General features: G+C 41.2%; 1 protein-coding gene across 3 annotated transcripts in view; it reads left to right on the forward strand.

Annotated features, from left to right (window-relative positions):
* The window catches only part of LOC109529658 (plectin-like), a 68,610-nt gene extending 49,663 nt beyond the window's left edge, over positions 1–18,947 (forward strand). For all 3 annotated transcript variants that reach the window (XM_019893035.1, XM_019893032.1, XM_019893034.1), the window contains 12 exons: positions 237–420; positions 1,634–1,791; positions 2,842–3,020; positions 3,095–3,233; positions 3,455–3,811; positions 3,905–3,988; positions 4,637–4,741; positions 4,824–4,922; positions 6,446–9,799; positions 10,602–17,640; positions 17,787–17,903; positions 18,046–18,947. In XM_019893035.1, the coding sequence (XP_019748594.1) occupies positions 237–420; positions 1,634–1,791; positions 2,842–3,020; positions 3,095–3,233; positions 3,455–3,811; positions 3,905–3,988; positions 4,637–4,741; positions 4,824–4,922; positions 6,446–9,799; positions 10,602–16,742 (10,800 nt within the window). In that variant the 3' untranslated portion in view covers positions 16,743–17,640; positions 17,787–17,903; positions 18,046–18,947. The remainder of the gene's footprint in view (positions 1–236; positions 421–1,633; positions 1,792–2,841; positions 3,021–3,094; positions 3,234–3,454; positions 3,812–3,904; positions 3,989–4,636; positions 4,742–4,823; positions 4,923–6,445; positions 9,800–10,601; positions 17,641–17,786; positions 17,904–18,045) is intronic.
* The last annotated feature ends 1,504 nt before the right edge of the window (positions 18,948–20,451 follow it).

A 20,451-nucleotide genomic window follows, 5' to 3' on the forward strand; every position in this document is an offset into this window, starting at 1 on the left:
TTTTTTTTACCCACAGGTACAGATGACGACTGACAGAACCCTTTCTACATTTTTAGAATATTAATATTAGTGGAATTTTATGAGGCTTAAGTTTATCGTTTGTTTTAAAAAAAAAATGCGACCCCAAAATTCACATGAAATACATAATTTCAATTGAAGCACTGCTCACATGAAGAAAGAAAATCTTCTTCATATTAATTTAATGTCTTATCCTTGTTTTCCTCTGTCATTCCCAGTTAAAGTCAATGAAACCAGACGAATATAGACAAATGATGAGGAACCTGGAGCTCCACTACCAGGACTTTATGCGTGACAGCCAGGATTCGCAGCTCTTTGGCCCTGATGACCGCCTCCACGTAGAGGGAGACTACACCAAGACAACCCAGCACTTTGACAGTCTGCTTCGCTCTATGGAGGAAGGTAAAAAAAAGTCTTACCATGTCTGTCTTTGACGGAAGGGAAAAAAAAATATTTGCAAACTGTATAGAGCATACATGTTATGTTCTTAATTCATATTCCAGGGCGAATGGTTTTTAGGCTCAAAGGTGAGTGAGTGAAGTCACGCACATGCTTCCAAGCTTTAGATTAGACATGGAGATGTTTTTGTGAGGGTTGATGTAGATCAGCGGTCCCCAACCTTTTTTGCCCCACAGACCGGTTTCATGTCAGACAATATTTTCAGGGACGGGCCTTTAAGGCCGGATAAATACAACAAAATAATATGATATGACCTTGCATGAAAACTGTGGTATTGTCGTAACATAATAATAAACACGAATCATGACACAAGGAACACCCTATCTGGCCGCAACACTCTCTGGTCGCTATGGTAATGTAGAAGCGTGCCTTCAAAATAAGATACACCGCAAATAAAAAGTGCATGAAAAATACGACTCACCATCGCCACATATTACATAGAGTGGGCTTGGTGCGTGGGAATCACCCGTTGAGATAAATCTGTATTTTAAGTAGGGCTCCTGATACTGTCTATTAAATGTAGCCTTCTTTTTCTTGAAAGTTGTAGGATCCTCTTATGTCTCCTGGCTGGGCCTTTTCTCCTTCCCAAAGGAACTTTCCAAAGACGTTTGTTTTTTTTACTCATTTTGCTAGCTCTTGGGTTTCATTTTGGCGGTAACCTATCACGTGACCGAGAAGTGCCGCCTACACCTGCATCAAGAGTGACATACTGTAACAGATATAACAGAGAATCCCTTAATTTTTCAGAATAAAACATACTCCAGATTCAAAAATGAATAAAACGGAAGTAATGTAAGTTGTTTAGTCTTTCTGTGTAGCCCGGCACCAAATGACTGGTCTGCGGCCGGGGGGTTGGGGACCGCTGTTGTAGATGATTGACTGCATGGTGTTTTCAACTGCCACATCTGCACAAAGTACAGCCTGTAATTCTGGGTTCATCAAATGAAATCGCTTCATCGGTCACGCCACTAAATGGATTCATAGTCTAATGAGATCCAGGAAATTATTATTATTATCTATTGGTAATGACATTACAGGTGAATGCACATGCCATGCACATGAATTGCATGTGCTCTTATTCTGAGTTAATAACCTATTTTAGTGGAATGCTTTGTTTTCTATTGATACATAATGCAATTTAAACTCTTATCCATAGGTCAACAAAATGAGTCTCTGTGTAAGAACTATATCTCGGAGCTCAAGGACCTGCGACTGCGAATTGAAGACTGTGAAGCCCAGACTGTGGCTCGCATCCGCAAACCAATGGAAAAGGAACCTCTGAAAGAATGTGTTCAGATGAACGTAAACCAGCAGGTGCGCTGCACTCTTTTGCTTTGTTCACACAAAGCTCCCGCAAAATGATCATCAGATCCTCATTGCATCAGCGCCTGAATAGATGCAACATCCACCTGTGACCTTTATACTGAACCCATGAAAGTGGAATATTGCCACGACCGTTCAAATGGTCGCAAGACATTTCACAAAGAGATAATTCAACATCTTTGCCCAAGTTCGTTGTGATGTAATGAAATACTTGTACAATGATGAGAAGTGAGTCTGGTTCCGCATTGTGCTGAAATCTGATTCTACCTCAGAAGGCAGAAAACTCCGCGGTCACATCCGTCCCCCCCGTTCTGTGTTGTCACTGTGGAAACACAACAATTACAAATAATTTGCATTGTTCAACTGAACTCAACTCATAGCACTTTAAAAACAACAACAGCTCTTACAAAGTGCAATGCCATTTGGCATACGGTAGATGCATAGTTTTATTGTTGAAGTAGATGAGAGAGAGGAGCAAGATTGAAGTCTCCACTGACCAGCAAGAGTGCGTCAGGATGATGAAATTGTAGTCTCGTAATCACGCCGTGCGCAATGTCAGTCACGTTTGCGACAAGCAGAGTTTGAAAGCAAGTAAACAAATATAGTTTTGTCACAGTTGATAGTTTGTCCTCTTGCTTTCTTCACTAGACTTCAATTTAGCACATCATCTCCTCTGAGATGCATTCGGCTCCATGGTTGTGGCTCCTCTGTTGTAGAATCTTAGACAAGCGGCAAATTTTCAGTCGACTCGGTAAAAACGGAGCTTTTGTAAAACTGCTGCCAAATGTCGACGCAATAAACAGTGATACTACACGCCAAGGAGTGTCAGCCAAAAATCGAGAAAACGGTCCACAACGGGTTAGCATGACACACAATGAACATTACCTGACAAAAATGGATGAAAAGATACAAATAAAAGAATATTAATGGAGCTGTTTCCACCTCACAGATTTCCACCTCAGAGGCATCTCTTTTGTCTCCCATCTCCCCTGTAGAATTAGTTTTCTTTCTCCGCCAAAAACATTGACCGTTTGTTTTCAGAAAATGCAGGTACAGCTTGAGGGTCTCAAGAAGGACCTTGATAAAGTGTCAGTGAAGGCACAAGAAATCTTGAAGTCCCCACAGGAGTCTACCTCTTCTCCTGTTCTGCGATCTGAGCTAGACCTCACCGTACAGAAGATGGATCACACCTACATGCTGTCCTCCATTTATCTTGAGAAGTGAGACCCTCAAAAGATTGTACATTGCTTGCGCTGCGGTGAGCTTTCGACTGATTCACTGTCTCTTGTACCAGGCTCAAGAATGTGGAAATGGTCATTCGTAACAGCCAGGGTGCTGAGGGTGTACTCAAACAGTATGAGGACTACCTGCGTGAAGTCCACACTGTGCCCAGTGACATCCAGGCCGTTGAGACATACCGTACTAAGCTTAAGGTAATCAGAAAATATGAAATGATGGCTCATTCTAGATTAGAAATGAATGCAACGAGAGAGAGAGAGAGAGAAAAAATCTTTCAATCTCTGCCCAATGTACGTCTTCACCCAAACTATATAGACACACTGCACTTTGATAATTTAGCCTACTCGTCGTGATTGTATCTTTTGTTCACTACTCATAGCCCTGTCACTTAATCGATTTGGTTTGAAAAATACAGAAAATGCGAGCTGAGGCTGAGGCTGAACAGCCAGTGTTTGATTCCCTCGAAGAAGAACTAAAGAAAGCCTCTACCGTGAGTGACAAGATGAGTCGTGTGCACAGCGAGCGCGATGCTGAGCTGGACCACTACCGGCAGCTCCAGTCTAGCATTCAGGACCGGTGGAAGGCCATGTTTACGCAAATTGACCTTCGCCAGAGAGAGCTTGAGCAGCTCGGCCGGCAGCTCGGCTACTACCGTGACAGCTATGATTGGCTGATCACTTGGATAGCAGACGCCAAGCAAAGGCAAGAAAGGATACAAACTGTACCCATCACTGACACCAAGACACTGAAAGAGCAACTGGCCCTCGAAAAGGTTAGTCATGTACTTTGATTTTACAAGGAGCAAAATGCAATGTCTTCAAAACAAGTAAGTTCACCTACATTTTTATCCTGCTTTCCAAAACAGAAGTTACTGGAGGAGATTGAGAAGAACAAAGGAAAAGTCGACGAGTGTCAGAAATATGCTAAAGCATACATTGACACAATCAAGGTGAGCATTAGACAACCGTAGTATTACACAATTAAAATTGTAGCTCTCTTGCTCTTGGTCAAGAATTTAAATCCCATAGAATAAACAGATTTAAGGTAGATAATATAATGCTGGTTGGCATGTTTTAGTGTACCACAGCAGTTAATATGTGGCTCCTATGAGCTATGAGCAGGCTACAGATGGCATCGGACAAATCTGATTGAGCGCTTAATGCATTTCTGCAGATGCCGTGGCACCACTGTAGCATCTTTTTTTTTCTGGCATCTTACTTTTGACTTTCTTGCACGAAAAGTCCAATATAGAGTACAGTAATTCCTTGATTTACGAAAGAGCTCCGTTCCTATGCTGACAACGTAACCCGGATTGCCGCATAAATCGGATTTCACCGTTAAAGTCGAAATTTTCATCAAAATACTTGGTGTAAAAAAAATTTAAAAAAATTATAACGTTAACAGCAAAGCGCACCGTTTCACTTCTCAGACAGCGGCCACTCAATGTGTGTTGGAACACTGGAGGCATCTGCTCCCGTGACTTCTCACAATTTGAACATTTTGAACCTGAGATACCACGATATTTACTGGTGCATTCTTAATACAAGCCTATTTATACACTAAACTACGGTGTATATATTTTTTTGTTCCCTTGAAGGACTACGAACTCCAGTTGGTTGCCTATAAAGCTCAAGTGGAGCCTCATGCTTCTCCTTTAAAGAAAACCAAACTGGATTCTGCATCTGATAACATCATTCAGGAGGTATGGTTCTTCACATCTACTTATTCAACAGTGGCTGACTAAAAACAAATCCTGACTCATACAACTCTTCTCCTATATCCAGTATGTAACACTGAGGACCCGATACAGTGAACTGATGACTCTGACCAGTCAGTACATCAAGTTCATCACTGATGCACAGCAACGCCTGGAGAATGAGGAGGTGCGTGGCTCCAAGCTGGGAATCCCAAACAAACTAAAATTTAACAAGATCTTAACCAACAAACTAATCAACCAAACAAGCAACATTTTTATCCTCCCATCACTTGCTCATGCTACAATCATCATACACTCACAAACACGTGTGCGCAAACACCCTCACACACCATGGTTATATAGTATTGGATTGAAAGAACACTGCCATTTTTTTAAGAACTGGATTAAATTATGTGGGGGTTCAAATTGAAATGGGTGAAGTTTGTAGTCTGTTTTTTTTTTTTTTTTTTGTTTCTTTTTTTGTTAAATTTACAGTGTCTTCAGTTTGTGGAGTGTTCCATTGGTCAGGGGTTCTTTCTTTCACGACAGTTTATTCAGTTATAACTCGGGCCACTTTTTCAAAGTTAAAATCTATTTCCTACTATCCTGGGTTTTCTATGTCAAATTCACACGTTTGGGTTTTTAAACATTCTTTTCTTACCCTAATGGTGTGTTTGTTTGCTTCTCTTAACTGCTTGCCAGTGGTTTGCCCTGATGAATGCTTGAACTTGTTTGAGCATTAAAGAGGTAAATATTTAGTGGTGAAGGTTCTTTTACATGTATTCTGTTTGGTTTTATTGCATTTTTTCACAATAGAAATTTCCACATCTTTGGTGACTGGTAAAAAATCAGTAAATTCTTTCAGGTATAGTAGTTAAGAGGTTGCATGTCTTAAACTCATTAATGTGACCTAATAGAGCAAAGTCAATAGACAATTGCGAGGAAACCTCTAACCTAAAATGTGTACTGTATACTTCATATAACAGCTCACTTCGCTTCAAGGAATATCTATAAGTCAATCTTATTTAGAATGGAGGGGGTTTTCTACTTATATGTGGTGTCCTGACTAACACTAGAATTTTCTGAAGTCTTTTCTCTTCGACTTTGCCTTGTTTACTTTTATTTCGGGGTGTTTACTGTGATTTAAAGAACCCAAAATGTTTAAATTAGGTCTACCAACAAACAGACATGTTTATATGATTTGGTGTGGTAGATATATACTGTAAACTACATTAAAGTACATTTTACAACTTCGCTACTCAGTAATACCCCCACATGTATGTTTCTGATATTAGTTTATTGCAGAAATCAAGTTTCAAATCATTTTAAGAGTAGCAGTCCAATTATACCTCCATGTAATGTGACTTTTCTGTCCGTGAAATATGTCCACTCCATTCATTAACTCATAACATCATCCATTTTCACTGAATTGCCTTGCCATTAATTAATTTCAATGCATCGTGAATTTAAATCTATTTTGCATCTGGCATTGATCTCTGACTTGTTCTGTTAGCTAACTTTTAACATTAACATTGCACTGGTAATACATTACATTGCATTGCTCTTATTCCAGTGTGATTATGTTGTGATTACTATTGTAATTACAATTGTAAATCCACACTGTTTAGAGCTGGTGAATGTAAATGGTTACCTTCCTCGTGTCATGCTTAATTATAATCTTTTCTTTACCATTTGCTCCCACTAATGCAGAAAGCTGCAAAGAAACTCAAAGCAGAAGAAGAGAAAAAAATGGCAGAGATGCAGGCTGAGTTAGACAAACAGAAGCAGTTAGCAGAAGCACATGCAAAGGCCATTGCCAAGGCAGAAAAAGAGGCGCAAGAATTGAAACTCAGAATGCAGGAAGAAGTTAGCAAGAGAGAAATTGCTGCTGTAGATGCAGAAAAGCAAAAGCACAATGTCCAACTGGAACTTCATGAGCTAAAAAACCTTTCAGAGCAGCAGATCAAAGACAAAGCTCAGCAAGTGGATGATGCTGTTCAAAGCAGAATAAAGATTGAAGAGGAAATACGCCTTGTAAGAATCCAACTTGAGACAACCGTCAAACAAAAAACTACAGCTGAATCAGAGCTAAAGCAACTTCGTGACAGAGCAGCTGAGGCTGAGAAACTGAGGAAGGCTGCCCAGGAAGAAGCAGAAAAGCTACGCAAACAAGTCCATGAAGAGACCCAGAAAAAGCGTAAGGCAGAGGAGGAACTCAAATTAAAATTTGAGGCAGAAAAGGAAGCATCAAGGCAAAAGCAAAGAGCACTGGATGACCTCGAAATGCTCAAAATGCAGGCAGAGGAGGCAGAAAGGCAAGTGAAGCAGGCAGAAATTGAAAAGGAAAGACAAATCAAGGTTGCTCATGAAGCGGCACAGAAGAGTGCCGCCGTTGAGCTCCAGAGCAAACACTTGTCCTATGTGGAAAAGACCTCAAAGTTGGAAGAATCTCTCAAACAGGAGCATGGTGCTGTCCTTCAACTGCAACAAGAAGCATCGCGCCTCAAGAAACAACACGAAGATGCGGAATTGGCTAGGGAAGATGCCGAAAGGGAACTTGAGAAATGGAGGCAAAAAGCTAATGAGGCCCTCCGTCTAAGGCTCCAGGCTGAGGAAGAGGCTCACAAAAAGAATCTTGCACAAGAAGAAGCTGAGAAACAGAAGGATGAGGCAGAGCGTGAGGCCAAGAAAAGAGCCAAAGCTGAAGAGTCAGCCCTAAAGCAGAGAGACATGGCTGAGAAAGAACTTGAAAGGCAGAGGAAGATGGCCGAGAGCACGGCACAGCAGAAGCTGACTGCAGAACATGAGCTGATTCGTCTCAGGGCAGACTTTGACAACGCTGAGCAACAACGATCCCTGCTAGAAGATGAGCTTTACCGTCTGAAGAATGAGGTTATCGCAGCTCAACAGCAAAGGAAACAACTGGAGGATGAACTTGCCAAAGTGAGGAGTGAAATGGATGTACTTCTTCAGCTTAAGTCAAAGGCAGAAAAGGAGACCATGTCAAACACGGAGAAGAGCAAACAGCTTCTTGAGGCAGAGGCCGCCAAAATGAGGGACCTGGCTGACGAGGCAGGCAAGCTAAGGGCCATTGCTGAGGAAGCTAAGCATCAAAGGCAAGTTGCTGAAGAAGAAGCAGCTCGTCAGAGAGCAGAGGCTGAGAGGATTCTCAAAGAGAAGCTCGCCGCCATCAGCGATGCCACCCGTTTGAAAACGGAGGCAGAAATTGCCCTGAAAGAAAAAGAAGCAGAAAATGAGAGACTGCGAAGACAAGCTGAAGATGAGGCTTACCAGAGGAAAGCGCTAGAAGACCAAGCCAATCAACACAAGCAAGCAATTGAGGAAAAGATAATCCAACTAAAAAAATCGTCGGAAGCCGAAATGGATCGGCAAAAAGCTATCGTGGATGACACACTCAAACAGAGGCGAGTTGTGGAAGAAGAGATCAGAATCCTGAAGCTGAACTTTGAGAAAGCGTCATCTGGAAAACTCGATCTGGAACTTGAGTTAAACAAGCTGAAAAATATCGCAGAGGAAACGCAGCAAAGCAGGCTCCGAGCTGAGGAGGAAGCCGAAAAACTGAGAAAGCTCGCCCTTGAGGAGGAGAGGAAGAGAAGGGAAGCAGAGGATAAAGTGAAGAAGATCACTGCTGCAGAGGAAGAGGCAGCTCGGCAACGCAAGGCGGCCCAGGATGAACTTGAGCGTTTGAAGAAAAAGGCAGAAGAAGCCAGGAAGCAGAAAGAAGAGGCTGATAAAGAAGCAGAAAAACAGGTTGTGGCAGCTCAACAAGCCGCCCTGAAATGCAGCGCTGCGGAAGAGCAAGCGCAGAGTGTTCTCGCTCAACAGAAGGAGGACAGTATCATGCAGAAGAAGCTCAAGGAAGAGTATGAGAAAGCCAAAAAGCTTGCCAAAGCAGCTGAGGCTGCAAAGGAGAAGGCAGAAAGGGAAGCAGCGCTGCTCCGTCAGCAAGCGGAGGAAGCTGAGCGGCAAAAGGCGGCCGCTGAATTAGAAGCCACAAACCAAGCCAAAGCCCAGGAAGATGCTGAGAGACTGCGAAAGGAAGCTGAATTAGAAGCCGCTAAACTTGCCCAAGCTGAAGCTGCAGCATTGAAGCAGAAGCAACAAGCGGATGCTGAAATGGCAAAGCACAAAAAACTGGCAGAGCAAACATTGAAGCAGAAGTTCGTAGTCGAACAAGAGCTCACCAAGGTGAAACTTCAGCTAAGTGAAACTGATAATCAAAAGTCTCTCCTCGATGCCGAGCTGCAGCGCTTAAAGGACGAGGTTGACGATGCTGTGAGTCAAAAAGCGCAGGTTGAAGATGAACTGATGAAAGTAAAAGTTCAGATGGAAGAGCTGCTCAAGCTTAAAATGAAAATTGAAGAGGAAAATCAGCGCCTGATCAAGAAAGACAAAGACAACACTCGAAAATTCCTTGCAGAGGAAGCGGAAAACATGAAAAAGCTTGCTGAGGATGCTGCAAGGCTTAGTGGAGAAGCTCAAGAGGCAGCTCGCTTGAGGCAGATTGCTGAAGACGACCTGAATCAGCAGCGAGCTCTTGCAGACAAAATGCTCAAAGAGAAGATGCAGGCCATTCAGGAAGCATCGAAATTTAGAGCAGAGGCAGAGATGCTCCAGAGGCAGAAGGACTTGGCTCAAGAGCAAGCACAAAAGCTGCTTGAGGACAAACAGCTCATGCAGCAACGTCTGGAAGAGGAAACCGAGGAATATCAGAAGTCCCTTGAAGCGGAACGAAAAAGGCAATTGGAGATCAGGGCAGAGGCAGAAAAACTCAAACTCCAAGTTTCACAGCTAAGCGAAGCCCAGGCCAAGGCGGAAGAAGCAGCAAAACAATTTAAGAAACAGGCTGATGTGATCGCATCCCGTCTTCATCAAACGGAAATTGCCACCAAAGAAAAAATGATTGTTGTTCAGAAATTGGAAGTTGAGAGACAAAATAACAGCAAAGAAGCCGACGATTTACGCAAAGCTATCGCAGCGCTTGAGAAGGAGAAGGCTAGACTGAAAAAAGAAGCTGAAGAACTTCAAAATATGTCTAAAGAGGTATTGTGTCAAAAATGGCATAACAAAGCAGTTTATGCCATTGTCAGCACTTCTCTGAAAACTAACCCGGTTTTTCTTCCAATTTTCCCGATTCCTTTTGTTTGATTGAACTAACCATGTAGCTTTGATTTTTAGTTTCACTTGAATCTTTTTTTTTTTTTTTTTTTTTTTTTTTTGCAGTGCACTGTGCTCATGCACATCCCGCTCTGAATGCTTCATGCCATGCACCAATTATTCGGGAGTACTTGATTTGTTTGTTTCGAAAGACAATGCAATCAAAATTGAAAAAGTAAATCCAAATTAGGGAATATCTTCTACACTACTAAGACTCGGAAATTCCTACTAAATAAGGATGTGAAAAGTAATAATGTATCACTTTAGTGGGGAAAAAAAAATGTTTTCATTTAAGTTGATAATAGTTATAGTTAATGTATATCGATAATGCAATAAGACAAAATCCTGTGCTTAGTAGGATTGTGTATAAAAAAAAAACTGCAATCACTTATTTCACAGCAGGCTAAATGTGGTACAGTATTCAAGTGTATGCTGTAGACTTACATATTGAGATGTTGGTTTCTTCAAGTTGCAAAACAAGTTGCTTGATCAACTTACCAATTTCATTCATGACAACAAAATGCATCCACACAATTGTATATAAACAAATGTATCACGCATCAGCAGACTGCACTGTATGGTGGTTGGTGTGGTGTATTGTGACACAAAGACTGGTGTGAAGAATGTATTTGCCACCCAGCACAAACTGGTACTTACTTGTTTTTTTTTTTTTGCTTCCACCTGACAGATGGCTGATGCACAACAGAAACAAATTGAGCATGAGAAGACAATGCTCCAGCAAACATTCCTTACAGAAAAGGAAATGTTGTTGAAGAAGGAGAAGCTCATTGAAGATGAGAAAAAGAGATTGGAGAGCCAATTTGAAAAGGAGGTCAAAAAGGCACAAGCTCTAAAAGATGAACAGGAACGCCAAAGACTAAAGATGGAGGAAGAGAAGAAGAAATTGCAAGCTACCATGGATGCAGCTCTGAATAAACAGAAAGAGGCTGAAAAGGAGATGATAAACAAGCAAAAACAAATGCAGGAACTGGAAAGGAAGAGACTAGAGCAGGAAAGAATCTTGGAAGAAGAGAACCAGAAACTGCGGGAGAAACTGCAGCAGATGGAGACCGCAAACAAAGACTCTGTTCCAATTACTATGGTTGCCAATGTTCTTAATGGGCAAATTGCTAGTGACACAGTAGACAGCACGGGGAAGAAAGCAGATCCCTTGGCTTTTGATGGTATTCGTGAAAAAGTCCCAGCAAGTAGACTTTATGACTTAGGTCTTCTACCAAAGAAAGATTTTGAAAAGCTCAAAAATGGTAAAACTACTGTTCAAGAGCTCGGTGAGACAGAAAACCTCAAAACCATTCTTAAAGGAAGGAACAGCATTGCTGGTATTTTGACACCATCGAATAAAATGATGTCAATCTACCAGGCATCCCAAGAGAAGAAGATTACTCCAGGCACAGCCATGGTACTTCTTGAAGCCCAGGCTGCAACTGGTTACATGCTAGATCCCATTAATAATAACAGGCTTTCTGTTAATGAGGCTGTCAGGGAAGGCTTAATTGGACCAGAACTGCATAATAAAATGCTTTTAGCTGAGAGGGCTGTGATTGGATACAAAGATCCGTATACAGGGGGCAAAATATCTGTCTTTGAATCTATGAAAAAGGGACTGATAGAACATGATCATGCTATCAGAGTCCTTGAGGCTCAGATTGCAACAGGGGGCATCGTTGATCCTGTCAATAGTCACCGTGTACCCAATGAAGTGGCCTATAAACAGGGACTTTATGATCCAGAAATGAACAAGATTTTGGAAAACCCCTCCGATGACACAAGAGGTTACTTTGATCCCAGCACCCAGGAACCACTGACATATTCTGAATTAATGACGAGGTGTTCAATTGACCCTGAAACTGGCTTGCTTCTTTTGCGAATCACAGATAAAGCTGCACAATGCTCAAGTATGTACACAGAGGAAGAGACCAAGGATGTGTTCAGTAAAACCACTGTGTCTGTTCCATTTGGAAGATTCAAGGGAAAGAATGTCACCATTTGGGAAATAATAAATTCTGAGTACTTCACGGAAGATCAAAAGAAAGATCTTCTCCGTCAGTACAAAACAGGCAAGATCACAATAGAAAAAATCATTCGGATTGTCATCACTATGGCAGAAGACAAAGAAAAGACGAATGAAATTAACTTCAGTGGTCTTCGAGCACCGGTTCCTGCATCTGAGCTCCTAGAATCCAAAATTATTGATAAAGACCTGTACAACAAATTGCAAAAGGGTAATAAGACTGTCAAAGAGGTGTCTGAAATGGAGCCTGTCCACAGAGCTCTCAAGGGTACAAATTGCATTTCAGGTATAATTATTGAGTCAACAGAGGAGCCAATGTCCTTCTATAAGGCAATGAAGGAGGACATATTGAGACCTGGACTTGCCTTACATATGCTTGAAGCCCAAGCAGGAACAGGCTATGTGGTTGACCCTGTTGAAAATAAGAAGTACACTGTTGATGAAGCTGTAAAAGCAGGTGTTGTTGGCCCTGAACTGCATGAAAAACTCCTAAGTGCAGAGAGAGCAGTCACGGGTTACAAAGATCCATATACCGGAAAGACCGTGTCTCTCTTTCAAGCAATGAAAAAAGATCTAATTCCTAAAGAGCAAGGAATCAGACTGCTGGATGCCCAAATGACCACCGGCGGTATCATTGATCCAGTCAACAGCCATCGTGTCCCCCATGATGTTGCCTGCAAGCGAAATTATTTTAATGATGAAATGAAACGCAGTCTAAGCCAAGCATCTCATGAAGTCAGATGTTTCTATGACCCCAATGAAAAAGAAAAGGCGACATATGCGCAGCTCTTCCAGAGATGTTTAACTGACAAAAATACTGGTCTGCAGCTTTTCTTTCTCACCAAGGAAGCCATCAATGCAAAGGAAGAGCCAACACTTACCGACGCCCAGATAAAAGAGGCGATGACTCAGGAAACCATTGAACTTGATTCTGGACCTTTCAAAGGCAGGAAAATTACCATTTGGGAACTTATCAACTCTAACTATGTAACTGAGGCACAAAGACTTGACCTGCTCAGACAATTTCGATCTGGAAAGATAACACTTGAAAAGTTACTCAAGATTGTAATCACATTCATAGAGGAAGAGGAGGCAAAGAAACAAGAGCAGCTAAGCTTCAAGGGTCTCAGATCACCTGTTCCAGCAGGCTGTCTTTATGAATCCAAAATAATTGACAAAACAACACTCGATCTTCTTCAACATGGCAAAACAACGCCTAAAAAAGTCAGTGAGAATCCCAGTGTGAAGAAATACCTCTGGGGCTCAGATAGCATTTCTGGCATCTTCTTAGAGCCAACAAAAGAGAAATTGAGCATTTATCAGGCTATGAAGAAAAACCTCATCAGAAACAACACAGGGCTTTCTCTTCTGGAGGTTCAGGCAGCCACCGGCTTCATTGTAGATCCTGTGAAAAAACAGTTTTTGACAGTAGATGAAGCCGTAAAATCAGGCCTTGTAGGCCCAGAGCTTCATGAAAAATTGCTCTCTGCAGAAAAGGCTGTCACAGGATACAAAGATCCATTTACAGGCACCAAAATAGGCCTCTTTGAAGCGATGCAAAAGGATCTCATTTTGAAAGACCAAGCCATGCCATTGCTAGAGGCACAAATGGTCACTGGAGGAATAATTGACCCTGTAAACAGTCTTCGTGTCCCAATGGATGTTGCTTTTGAAAAGAACATTTTCAGTCAGGAAATGGCTAACACTCTCTCTCAGCCATCTGATGACAACAAGGTTTTCACGGACCCAGAAACTGATGAAAATGTAACATATAAACAGCTTAAAGACAAGTGCAAAAGAGACCCAGATACAGGCATGTGCATCCTCACACTCTCAAAGCCTCAGTCTCCTACAGTTGTGGAGAAGACATATCTATTCACAGAGGAGCAAACGCAGAGTGACCTGGCCAATACCCAAATTGACATTCCGATTGAGGGTTTTGCTGATAAACCCACAAACCTCTGGGATATCATGAACTCAAATTTGATCCCAGAACAGCAGAGGCAGAAGCTTATGGATGAATATCGTTCTGGAAACATGACTAAAGAACGAATGATCATAATTATTATTGAAATCATGGAGCAGAGAGAGATCATACGAAATGAGAATCCTCTTTTGTGCAAGACAATGAGGAGACAAGTTACTATTGAGGAGCTGCACAATGCTCGCATCATTGACTTGGAAACGTACAACCTTCTTAAACAGGGGAAAAGAGATATCCGGGACATAATGGAGATGAATAGTGTAAAACAGTATTTATATGGCACTGGCTGCGTTGCTGGCGTCCAAACGGACTCAAGCTCAAAGATCAGCATATATCAAGCCATGAACAGGGGATTTCTTGAACCGGAAATTGCCCTTAGCCTCTTGGAAGCACAGGCAGCGACAGGATTCATTGTTGACCCAGTAAAAAATGAGACACTTACCGTTGATGAAGCCGTTCGTAAGGGGGTTGTAGGCCCCGAGATCCATGATAAACTACTTTCTGCCGAAAGAGCAGTGACAGGATACAAAGATCCATACAGCGGAAAGGTCATATCTCTTTTCCAGGCCATGAAAAAAGATCTTGTTAAAGAGGATTATGCTCTGAAAATGTTAGAGGCGCAGTCTGCCACAGGGGGAATTATTGATCCTGAATTCCAGTTCCATCTACCCACAGACATTGCTGTGCAAAGAGGTTATATCAACAAGGATATCAATGAGAGATTGGCAGACGGTGTTAAAGGTTTCATTGACCCTGTCACTGACGAGAAGGTGTCATATGCACAGCTACTTAAGAGATGCAAGCTAGAAGGCGGATTGCGTCTCCTCTCTCTGGGAGACAAGAGATTGTTGTTCAAGGGTCTTAGAAAACAAATCACAGTGGAAGAACTTCTCCTGTCACAAATTATTGACCAGAAAACTGTCACAGAACTAAATGAAGGTCTTATTTCAGTGGAGGAGGTCAGCAATAGGTTATCTAAATACCTTGAGGGCACAAGCTGCATTGCGGGTGTATTCATAGAGAACACAAAGGAACGTCTATCAGTTTACCAAGCTATGAAGAAGACCATGATCAGGCCAGGCACAGCCTTCGAACTTCTTGAGGCCCAGGCAGCTACAGGTTATGTTATCGACCCAATTAAAAACCTCAAGCTGACTGTTAATGAAGCAGTGAAAATGGGAATCGTTGGACCCGAATTCAAAGACAAACTTCTCTCTGCTGAGCGTGCAGTGACTGGGTACAGGGATCCATATACAGGCAAGACAATATCACTCTTCCAGGCCATGAAAAAGGAACTCATCCTTAAAGATCATGGTATCCGTCTCTTGGAGGCTCAGATAGCCACCGGTGGAATAATTGACCCTGAGGAAAGTCATCGTTTGCCAGTTGAGATGGCATATGAACGTGGCTTCTTTGATGAGGAAATGAATGAAATACTGACGGACCCATCTGATGACACCAAAGGTTTTTTTGATCCCAACACTGAAGAGAACTTAACATACCTGCAACTCATGGAGAGATGCATTACTGATCCTGACACTGGCCTGGTCCTCCTTCTCCTTAAAGGAAAGAAGCGAGAGAGAAAGACTTCCTCAAAATCCTCAGTTCGTAAACGAAGAGTTGTTATTGTTGACCCAGAGACAGGCAAAGAAATGACTGTGTATGAGGCCTACAGGAACGGACTCATAGACCGGCAGACCTACTTGGAGCTTGCTGAACAAGAGTGTGAATGGGAAGAAATCACAATTACATCTTCCGATGGATCAGTGAAATCCATTATTATTGATAGGAAGTCAGGGAGACAGTATGATGTTGATGATGCGCTTGCACGTGGCCTCATTGACCAAAATGCTCTTGAAACATATCGGTCTGGAAACCTGCCCATCACAGAGTTTGCCGACATGCTTTCCGGTAACATGGGAGGCTTCCGGTCTCGCTCCTCTTCATTTGGTTCCACCACTTGTTCTGATTACTCCTCTCCTATGAGCCCAATACCTACCATAAAACCACCTGCAGTCATATGGAATGATCCAACAGAGGAGACTGGCCCTATAGCCGGAATCCTGGACATAGACACATTGGAGAAGGTATCAGTCACTGAGGCCATCCGCAGGAATTTGGTAGACAACATCACTGGCCAAAGATTGTTGGAGGCCCAAGCCTGTACTGGAGGAATAATTGACCCTTCAAGTGGGGAGAGATTTTCAGTCACAGATGCTGCAGAAAAAGATCTTGTTGACAAAATCATGGTTGATCGTCTTAATCTGGCTCAAAAAGCATTCAATGGATTTGAAGACCCCAGAACTAAAGAAAGGATGTCTGCCTCCCAAGCTCTAAAGAAGGGCTGGTTGTATTATGAAGCTGGGCAACGATTCCTTGAGGTACAATATCTGACAGGTGGACTCGTTGAGCCTGATGTCGAGGGAAGGGTCTCACTGGATGAATCAATCAAGAAGGGTACAATCGATGCCCGCACAGCCCAGAAACTAAGAGATGTCAATTCCTACTCAAGATACCTAACATGTCCAAAAACTAAACTCAAAATCTCTTTCAGAGATGCTATGGACAGAAGCATGGTTGAGGAAGGATCTGGTCTTAGGCTTTTGGAGGCCTCCTCACAGTCCAGCAAAGGCCTCTATAGTCCATACAATGTCAGTGGTTCTGGATCTGCTTATGGGTCACGGACAGGGTCAAGGACAGGTTCCCGATCAGGATCCAGGAGAGGCAGTATTGATGCAGGCTCTAGCTTCACCGTCAACTACTCGTCCTCTTCCTTCACATCTTCCTCATCTGGCTATAACCGCAAATTTTGATTGGCCATATATATCAGCCTCTTACCAGCTTTATAATTTGGCATATTCAACATAGGAATCAACAGCACCACCATATTTTGTAAGTTCATTTATTTCAGAAAAAAATAAAATAATAGCAAAGAAATTAGAATGTATTTATTTTGCACGCCATGTGGTCAAATCAAGCCTTGCCTTGACGATTCATTTTGTTTCACTTTAGACAAGGAACCTTGTCTAAAGTGTATTCCTATACGAAAATAAAGAAAACAAAGAATTGCTACAAATATAAAGAGAATGATATTTTTGTAGTACAAATAACTCCGCATGGTGTATATCCAGCATGACATTTCTGTTTTTTCAAAGTGGCTTCCTCGCTTTTATTTTATGGCTAAAAATGTAAGAAGTTATATATTTTGTGTTTCCTAACTAATGCTGCTTGTTTGTCAAACTGAAATACTTTTCTAGTGTTCCTTGTTTTATTTGAAATTCAATACAATGTTTATTTTGTATCTTTTTTGACACGACTAAACAAGATGCATAGTGACAATGTTTTGACAAAATCTAGTGTATTTATCTAACACATACACAGGTTTGTATAGTCCAAACAGATTTTGTGTTTTGTTGATCATTGTGTAATTGCAGTCTCAAACATACTAAAATGAAACAACAGAATACACCAGTGAGATTTACTGTCAGAATTAGTTATGCAATATACATACACATACATACATACACACACAGTACTTTCATATGAATATTTGTGATGCTTTGAACTTTATATAAAATGGACTTGCTTGCATGCTTTTTGTTCAATATTCACACTCCCTATCTTGGATTCTTCATAATCATTCTTCCTTGCAAAGATGATGTCAGACTTCATCCCACACATGATGCAGACCCGTCTTCTGTTAATTTCGTTGTAAGTTGTTTTGCTTTCCCATGTGTTGTTTGTGTGTGTTCCTCAAATTCATTCATTTTTAGTTTGTCACAGCCACCAATGCAGCATCATGTTGCTACAAAATTCCATGACTGTTAAATTACAATTACTTTTCTTCTTTTTAACAGCTCCTTCAGTCGCAAAGAATCCCTCCTTTGAGCACAGATTCCCGTTTGTCTCCATTTTATGGCCCCAACAAATTAGATGGATTATTCAAACAGAATGAACACCACACCGAAGCACAGGTACAGTAAATTTCCTGTAATTGGTCATTTCAGTTTCATAAGCTTTCTATGAATTATTTCATTTCAAAGTTTGGCCACAATTTGTTTTGTTTGAGTTAATTTTTTTGTTTTGTTTTGTTTTGTTTTGTTTTGTTTTTTGTAGCCTTGTCATCATTGTTTTGTGTTTCGCAATCGAAGAGAGCTGAGACTCGACCTGACACCATCTCGGCTCGCTTGTACTGAAACCTTCTCCATCAAGGACTTTAAGTTTCTGCCACAACCCCACCAAACAAACTACTTTTCATTTCATGAACTGAGTTTTTTAAAAACATACATTTTCTGTTACACAAGTCTTTAAAATATAAATCATTGTCATTTTTGTTAAAGGGCCTATATCATGCAAAATCAACTTTTTTCAGCTTTTCGGCATGTTAAGATGCTAATTTTTCATAAAAAAACATCACCAAGTGGTGTTTTCTTTCAATCACCCATCTCTGGGAATTCCTGCTCTCGAAGCACCAGCTCCACCCAATCTAAGAAAATGATGAGGTCCTCAATCTTTGACTGAGCCACACCCGTATCACCCCTCCAAACAAAACACACATCCACTTTGTCAAAAAGTGTCGTACACTTGACAAGAGTGTCCGGGAAAGAGGCGCTTTGAGCAGCCACCTCTGCAGCCACACGGGTAGTGTCGGTGTTTTAGTGAGCCAGGCGTCTTATTTCTGGGTTAGAGAAATAGCCACCAAAACAATTCCAACTTCTTGAGAAATTAGATCACCATTGTGTCAAAGGCAATATATAATCAGATATGTCTGCCTATGGTTGAATGAGAAAAGCTTCAAATAGCATGATATAGACCTTTTCAATCATCGATTTGTTGTAGCAACAATGATGTTCATTTTTTTGGTTTATATTTTCTCCAGGAATATTAGAGGGAATATGGATATTCATTTTCAATCATATAAAAGGAGTTAGCTTTTGAAGAGATTTTGCTTTGTCTCATGTGTTTGACTGCTGAATGTTTCTGACGTAAAAATATGTAAATAAATATTTTGAGATGCCCTTTTGTCATTTTATATGAATATTATCTAAAACAACTCATACAGTCCTGCTCGCCGTTATTGGCACCCTTCATGTTTTGCATCATCTCTGCAATGTCTTAACAAAATAATTGGAAATGTACCAAATTTAACTAATTAGGATCTTTTAATTGGATGTCCAAAGTAAATTATTGTAGGCAATAGTTTTTTTTTTGTTTTTGTTTTTTTGGGTTTTTTTTGGGGGTGAACTTACATATTTAATTCCAAAGAAGAAGAAAACACAGCATGTGCAGCAAAGAAACAGCTTATCAGCAAGCTCTGAAGAAGCAACATATCGATCTTGATTATTTGAATCTGGTGTGTTGCAACAGGATGATGAGGACCAAGTTTGTCCATCTCTGATGTACGATAGTTTAATTTCACGGGTGCCAATAATGGTGAGCAACTGGATTGATATGATTTTCAGTCGTATTGCTTTATTTATTTATATGCTGCGGTCAGGGGAAAAAAGTATCTTCTAAAACATTTGAAGAGAAAAAGAAACAGGACCATAATCTACTCAGCATGGGCCATACATACACGGGCCATCTGAATTGCTGTTGTAAATTGACCACAAGGGGGCAGTGTTTTCATGAGCGAACGTTTCACACGGCCCGACGTTTCAAAGCCTCCTTGAGCCAAAATATGGCGACATTGTCAGATGCGGATTGTCTCCGTGTATTCGTACACATACATTTTCTGATTCATATTTTGCATTATACTGCATAAATGCATTCATGGCATGTGTATACGAACCTCCCTGAAAGCAAGACATTGCAATGGCACAAATTAATAGTGTAGTAATGCTTCAAAGCATAAATCAAAATGATTCAAATATTACTCTGCATTAACATGACAAAGGTTACAACAGTAACGACACATTGCCGCAAAGTGTCTTCATTCACGTGTCCTAAATCTTCGATGATGAATAAAGTTCTCACAGCACACAGTTGTCCATTTATTATTGAACGTAACAATCTGGCGATCAAGTGTTACTTTCATTGCTGCCCTTGTTTTTCTATTCCATGTTCCCACTGCCGCTAGTAGCGGCAATGGGGCTAACTGAAGATAGTGTCATGATGCTAGTCCTGATTCATGCCCTTTTACACAGTCGAGCAAGTAAGGGTCGCACTTTTATTTTGCATCACGGAACATCCTGTTTATGACAGTTTTTTCAGTAAGTAAAGGAAACAAAAATACACTTTTGGGCCATGCTTGGTGACTGTGACTTTAGAAATCCTTATTGGCCCATTTGCACTAGTTAGTGCCTGAAGGTCAGTAGTGGACGACACACCGGAGAACTAGCCATGCTCGCCGTCTGGCCACAGTTAATCTCGAACCCTGTTTAATATCCTATCTGACTGCCTGCCCACTGTTACATGTGTTGTTTGGACTTTTCTGCAGGCTAGTGACACACACACACACACACATATATATATATATATATATATATATGTATGTTTGTTCTTTGTTTCTCTGGCCTAGCA

The sequence above is a fragment of the Hippocampus comes genome, unplaced genomic scaffold (genome assembly GCF_001891065.2).
Source record: "Hippocampus comes isolate QL1 unplaced genomic scaffold, H_comes_QL1_v1.1 scaffold94, whole genome shotgun sequence".
NCBI classification, from domain to species: Eukaryota; Metazoa; Chordata; class Actinopteri; order Syngnathiformes; family Syngnathidae; genus Hippocampus; species Hippocampus comes.